The sequence below is a fragment of the Pelobates fuscus genome, chromosome 5 (genome assembly GCF_036172605.1).
Source record: "Pelobates fuscus isolate aPelFus1 chromosome 5, aPelFus1.pri, whole genome shotgun sequence".
Taxonomy (NCBI): domain Eukaryota; kingdom Metazoa; phylum Chordata; class Amphibia; order Anura; family Pelobatidae; genus Pelobates; species Pelobates fuscus.
The window spans coordinates 316,566,660-316,573,234 of NC_086321.1; the positions used below are offsets into that span (position 1 = coordinate 316,566,660).

Sequence of the window (6,575 nt, forward strand, 5' to 3'; positions counted from 1 at the left end):
CCCCCGTGCACCGACTCACAGGTCAGGTGTATTCTTGCCTGACCACCTTGGCCTGTGTTTTCTTGCAAGGGTGAGCATACTTCTCTGCCTGCCGGACTCCCAACCCAGGTAAGCCCTGACATATATCTCCCTTCGGCTTTGTCCCTAGGCCACCTCACACTCACTGAGTTAGCATGTCACCTTGTGTCTTCCCCACAAAAAAGAGAATAACACACCTTATTCTCTTTCTCTTTTACTTACTTAATGAAAGATATAGTGAAGACACAAATTACTTATTGGTGGTTCTGTCCAAGACACACAGGAATCTATCAAAAGCTCAAACTTTGTACTTGTTTGTTTGTTTTAAAGTTAATTTTAAGACTCGTGTATACATGATGGGAAAATGTGGAGTGTGTTTATTTGATTTGTTTTCTAGAATAAAATAAGGCATCTTTTGCATGATTGTGTGTTAAGTTAGAGGTACTTACACGCGTGTTGTAGCTGCTAAACATTAAGTTTTGGGTGTTAAATTAATACTTAAATACTACTCTGATGTATGTAGATCAAAAGTGACAGCATCATTTATATTTAATGTGTTCTTTTACCTGCCAAACTAACACCACATTTTTGCTTTTGGTTTTGGCTGATTTGATTTGAGTTTACACCATATGTTTGATGTTCCCACGTATGCATGGAGTTTTATCTGTTCATGGAATTGTACACACACAAGGGTTATAAATGTAATGTATTGAAGTAATATTCTGCTACTCACTTTAGCAAGTGGACACCATCTGGTGTTGCTGGGACACTGAACCTGCGCATGTAGTTGTGCATTTCAGGAAAACTTTTCTTTATATATTGCTCTGCACTACTTTCCCACACTGTACCAAAGCGAAAGCCTTGAGAAGGGTGATGGAGCTGTGAGAATAAAGAGAAAAATCACAATTCACTATTTATATTACATTAAATTTAGATTATTTATATATCATGTAGCTTCCCCACCTTGGGGTCATGGATTCCTGACAGAGCTTCAAATGTCTTCTCTCCCACCATGACTGCAGCCAGATTTGCTGTGTAACTGGAAAGCACTAGAAGACAGAAAATGGCCCAGAGATTCATTAGAACTCGGCCTGTACAACATTTGGGGGTCTTACTGGATACTGTCCTTCCAAAAAGGATGGCATAACACAGGTTGAGAGCAGAAGAGTAGGAAAATACTTTCATACGGTTGCGACCATGTGGGGTCATACCGAAGGGACTCTTCCATTCATAGAATGTAAGAAACAGTGCAGTAAGATGTAAGGCTACAAATATTCCCACCCACATGCTCCAATGCAGTGGCCACATGAAGGCTCCAATAGGGGACGCAGTGTCTCTCATACGTACTAGGATGCCCAGGCTTGTTGAGTAAAAAGGGCTGGTAAAGTCTATAACTGTGCTTCTTGCTGAGTTAATGCTGAATGAGGTGACAGCCATATGGGCTGCTCCACTCAATAAATCTCCAACAAGTCCTGTCCAGCGATCACCTTTTCTTGCTCCATACTTTCCATCGCCAACAATATATAACTCAAAGTCAAACCGCAAGTCCTCAGACAACTTTTCCAGTAAATCAATGCAGTAACCATAGCAGCAAGTTTTATATTCCATTGGTACTGAGCCATTTGGTAAACTGAGCTCATCAAAAAGGATGTCAAGCAAGGCAGAGTTGTTAGTCCGTGGGTCAAGGCACATCTGACCAGCTGGGCAACTGCCATCTGCGTCTACATCCCGTGTGAAAACAAAGGGGTGTTCCACTAGAGTCACAACTCTTAGTTTGGTACGTACAGACACCAAAGACAGTGGCTCCCGCTGCTGCTGTATACGATTTTGCCATAAACCCTCCTCCACTTCCATCTTCCCCTCTCTCCATCCACCCACAGTAACCCATGTTGGATCCCCGAGTGAATCCCGCACTAGGCTCCAAATCTTGTAGTGGTGATCAGTGTGGATCAAACTTGTGTCCATGACATAAACCTGACCTGTTTGTCCAGAAAATGATGTGTTGGCTAAGAACCTGTTGGGAAATGAGGCAAGTCAACTAATGTACATAGTAAATTTCCACACACAATTATATGGCAAACCTCTGTATGATAATATATGTAAGAAGAAGAATATTAGCATACACAAATTATTCGCCCTTAAAAAAAAAAAATTAAAAAAATAAAGCTTTATGGATATACACAAACTAAATAAAAATTAGAATTAAATCTGCCTAATTTGATGGCTGATGGTGATATTTCTGATCAATATGTAGGAATATATGATTTTGCAATCCCATAGTCAGTTTGCTATTTGCCAATGTCAACAGTAACAAATGATATAATCAAAAAGCACTTAGCAGACTTGATCTGTGTCTCCTTCCAAGAGAAGGTGGTGGCAGATTTCAGAGTAAAGCAAATTAAATTCTCATTAAATGTAGATAAGTTACTGAACAAAACAAATGTGACTGAGCACTCTTTATGTACATTTACATACCAATCATAAAAAGTGTTATAATATATTCACATGTACTGCCTCACTTTCATGTCCCTCATGGTTCCAGTGGTTACTCACCTCGATAGGTACTTGCCAGATGATTCAATCTCTGTCATCTGCTTGTCATTGCAGTTCATCATGCTCTGTATTAATGCAAGATCTGGTCTCACCCGCACAGCGCTGGAAATTGCTCTGGTAACCAGCCCTACTGCGTCTCGTATAAATTTTTCCAAGCTTGGCCTACTAACTTCACCGTAAGCGAGTAGTCCTGGTGGCATCCCATCTGTCTGCATCTCTTCCACATTGAGAGGATGTCCAATCATCCAGTGGAACTCATGTGCTTCCAACCCAAAATTTTTAGCTGCGCGAAATACCAAGGAGGAGTGGTGGGAATCACAACCATGCAAGAGTAAGGGGGCATGAGAATCCCTTATGGCCTCAAAATGCTGTTTCAGGTAGATTGCTACTGCAGCATCATCTAGAGAGTGAATATTGAGCACAGATTGGGTTGTTAGGCTTGTGTTAGTGGATAGATAGCTTAATATACTGTCACTGTTCCATGGGTGGCATGTGATGAGAGTCAGCTCTTCCCAACTGTTGTTCTGTAGAACACTGCTTAGAACCTCCATCAGAGCATGTATTGAGCTTCTTGTGTCCATTCGAAGGTGGAAGGGATTCTGTATAGATAAAAAAAAACCAACAGATATTAAAGAATGCTTGATAAAATGGTACAGAGCTCCTGGGTAGGGATTTTTCTTCAGGCTCTGTCACAATGCAACCAGTATAACTCATAATATCACATTGAGCAGAACTGAATCTTCACAATTTGCACCAGAAATGTGCCAGTTTCCCCTTGCTAAAAATAAACTATTTCAAGCTTTGAGTTAGCGGCATTTACCATGTTGATATGTTGATGATACTGTGTTGAGATAAGCATGAAACATGTATACCTAAACACTTCCTGGATGAGAGCCACCATACCACCATTTAGGAACAAATTCATCAGGCATCATTTTCTCTGGGTTTCCTACATTCTTGTATGGACTCAAGCTACTTGCAAGAATCATGGGAAATTTGACATTTGAATTAGATCAAAGGTTCAAATAAATCCAAATAAAGAATATATTTTATAAATAAATGAAAAATAGCAACCACTTAAAAATAGATTGCACCTCTCCCTGATGTCCTATTCCCTTTTTTAAACTAAGCAGGCCATGATGTGCGCATTTAGCGATGTGTATCATTGCAAATAACTGATATTCTTACTGGACTATCTTACCTATGTTAAAGTGTGAAATCCTGGGATTTTGGTGTGACCCTAATAAACACTAGTGTAGAGCAGCATTTTCAAGCCAGCCCCTTTACACTTTAAACAGTTCAAGATTCTGAATCTTACAAAATATTTCATCAGGAATATTGATCAAATATGGTTGGGAGTGTTTAAGGACTAGATTAATAACCACTAGTATAGTTAATCTAATACACTTTGGTCAATAATTATCAAGAAGTAAAATAACACAAACTTAAAGAAGGGTTTTCTTTTAACATTTCATCACTGGTTTAAAAATACTGAATTTAATTGCTGTTTTGTTTTATTATTCACGTTACTGGTTATTGAAGTATTTATAATGATATGAATCAAATTCTGTACAGTCTGGAAAAAGTTGTATATAGATTAGCAAAATCTTAAAATCATAAAATCAAGGGACCATCCATAGCCACTCCGAAAGTATTGTTACATACCTGCAACTTGGCCCACACACAGTGTCACTAAATAATTACAAATCTTCCTAAATTAAACCCCACACCCCAAACCCCCGAATTAATACAATATACACTGACCTACTAACTGCTAACCTTTGTATGCCTTATGTCTTAGATGAGTCCCATACATTGGACTTTTTATTTGTTCCAAATAAATACCTTAAACCACCCAGCAGTAGAAACATATAAATATACCCTTTCAGTTTACCAACAGATCACATATTCGAAGTTAAAGGTCATACTGCCCAGTGCAAGGTGACATTCTGTCACATGGTATTATCGTCCACTGGTTGTGTCCTTCCCTTTGGAAAAATATGGCAGCTACTATAATAACGCTCTGCTTTGTTGCCCCAGGATTATGAGGGTAGCACCCTACTAGTGAAGATAAATAGGAACTAGGATTTCTGTGGGAAAGAAACATATAACTAAAAACAAGTTATTAGATGTGCTTTAAAACATTTTTATTTTTTTTAAATGAATTCCTTTTTGTATTTGAATTTGCATCAAATGCATGACTGTCCTGGCACAGCTTGGCATATAATGCTAATTATAGGCAGTCATTACAAATAAGGAATTAAAGATAGATGATGGTACCAACTGGTTGATGTGCACAAGCACACCTCATCCCAGAATAAGCATGAACTGAATTTACTGGTGTGGATAGCCATGAAACAGAAGTCTTCATCCAAAAAGGGCCCGTTTTTCTGTGAAATAACTAAACAAACATAAAAGAACACACATCTCATGTTTTTTTTTCTCACTATACATATATTTTACTATGTACTAGAACCCTTTTTTACATAAAAAAAAAAATACCATATTATATATTTCTAGAGCCCAGTATAGAGCCCAGTATACATATAGACATGAGAATGGACCAAAGATATAGAATAAAATAGTACTGGGACTTCACTATCTCTAACACGTGGCTCTGTTTAGTTTGTGCCACACATAGTTAACTATTTTTCCTAAGTGGTAAAAAACAAAAACAAAACATATATTTAGCTAGACAAAGTAGTCACTTTTTTAGTGATAATCTTTTCTATACAAAAAGACTCCAGTACGCTTGTACACATAGTACAACCGTAAAGCATACGCTGAAGGTTTTTGACACCACCAAACAAATATATATCCGTATACACAATGGCATAACAAATGGCTTACATATGTTTAACAAACACTAATAAACAAATAGGCATAATGACAAATGCAGTAATTATCTGGCGCAGATCTTTATCATCGTATCCAGACTATGAATCATCCTCTGAGACTGAACTGCAAGAAGGCAATTACTAGTAGACTGAGGGTATATGGTGATTGGCTGGCTTCTTGAAAACCTGTCTGCTTTTGTTGGATGAGGCAGTGAGTTGACAGCCAGGGTAGACAGGGAACTAGTTTAAGGAACTAAAATTAATTTATGGAAAAAGACGGGTACACCTAATATAATTCCATTTTATGGAGGATATTGTTAGAGAATGTGCGTATAGGTCCCTAAAAGGTCTCAATCACTCTACAAGGGCATACATTGTGGTTGGTATTTAAACAGTGCTGATGTACTACATTTGGCAACTTAGCAGAATACTGAGGTCTGAGCGTTAGTTTACCTTAGTAGTCAGTGGCATGATCTGCTCCTTTTCCAAGATACTGAGGAAAGGGACCTCCAGAAAACTTGACAGAAACTCCAACTGGAGTAGCTCCTCCTGTGACTGGGGGAATGCTAGAACAGCTGCCACTCCCTGTGCCACTAGTGCTTGGCAAAGCCATCGTGCCAGTGAAGCCGGATCTCTATCTCGAGGAGCTCCAGAGACTACCTCCAGGCTAAGATTGTAGGGGAGCAAGCTGCTGCGGCTGATCCGAGCCAGCACATTCTGGATCCTGGTTTGTGAGTGCCCAGTAATTGGCAAGAGGGCACCAAGACGGACAGTGTGACCTATACGGGCAAGAATACGGCATGGTTGTGGGTGTCCATGACAAGGTTCCAGACTGAAAACCATACCCAGATATAGGCAGAACCATTGTAAAATATCCATGATGTTGCGTGGTCGAGTGAGATGGGGTTAAAGTTTGTGAGAGAGAGAAAATGGATGAGGTTAAAAATTAATGGAAAAGAAAGTGAGGGCAGACAAATCGAAAGGGAAAAAGGTGTGAGGAATCCTATACCAGTCCTGATGATTTCAGTGAAGAGATGTGCTTAGCAGGAGAAGGATCGTGATAAGAAGGAGGAAATTTTAAAAGAGATGAGGAATAGTGAATAGTGCCGGTAAAAATGCAGCTTGTCCCAGATGATGATGGAATTAAAAGGAAAATAGTGGAGGAAA

General features: G+C 39.1%; 1 protein-coding gene across 1 annotated transcript in view; it reads right to left on the bottom strand.

The window, feature by feature from the left end:
- The window catches only part of GRIN3B (glutamate ionotropic receptor NMDA type subunit 3B), a 32,504-nt gene extending 26,198 nt beyond the window's left edge, over window positions 1-6,306 (bottom strand). The window contains exons 1-4 of the mRNA XM_063457368.1: window positions 5,862-6,306; window positions 2,572-3,170; window positions 982-2,032; window positions 752-897 (exon numbers count right to left, since the gene is read on the bottom strand). Coding sequence (XP_063313438.1) covers window positions 752-897; window positions 982-2,032; window positions 2,572-3,170; window positions 5,862-6,287 — 2,222 coding nt within the window. The 5' untranslated portion in view covers window positions 6,288-6,306. The remainder of the gene's footprint in view (window positions 1-751; window positions 898-981; window positions 2,033-2,571; window positions 3,171-5,861) is intronic.
- Between the last annotated feature and the right edge of the window lie 269 nt (window positions 6,307-6,575).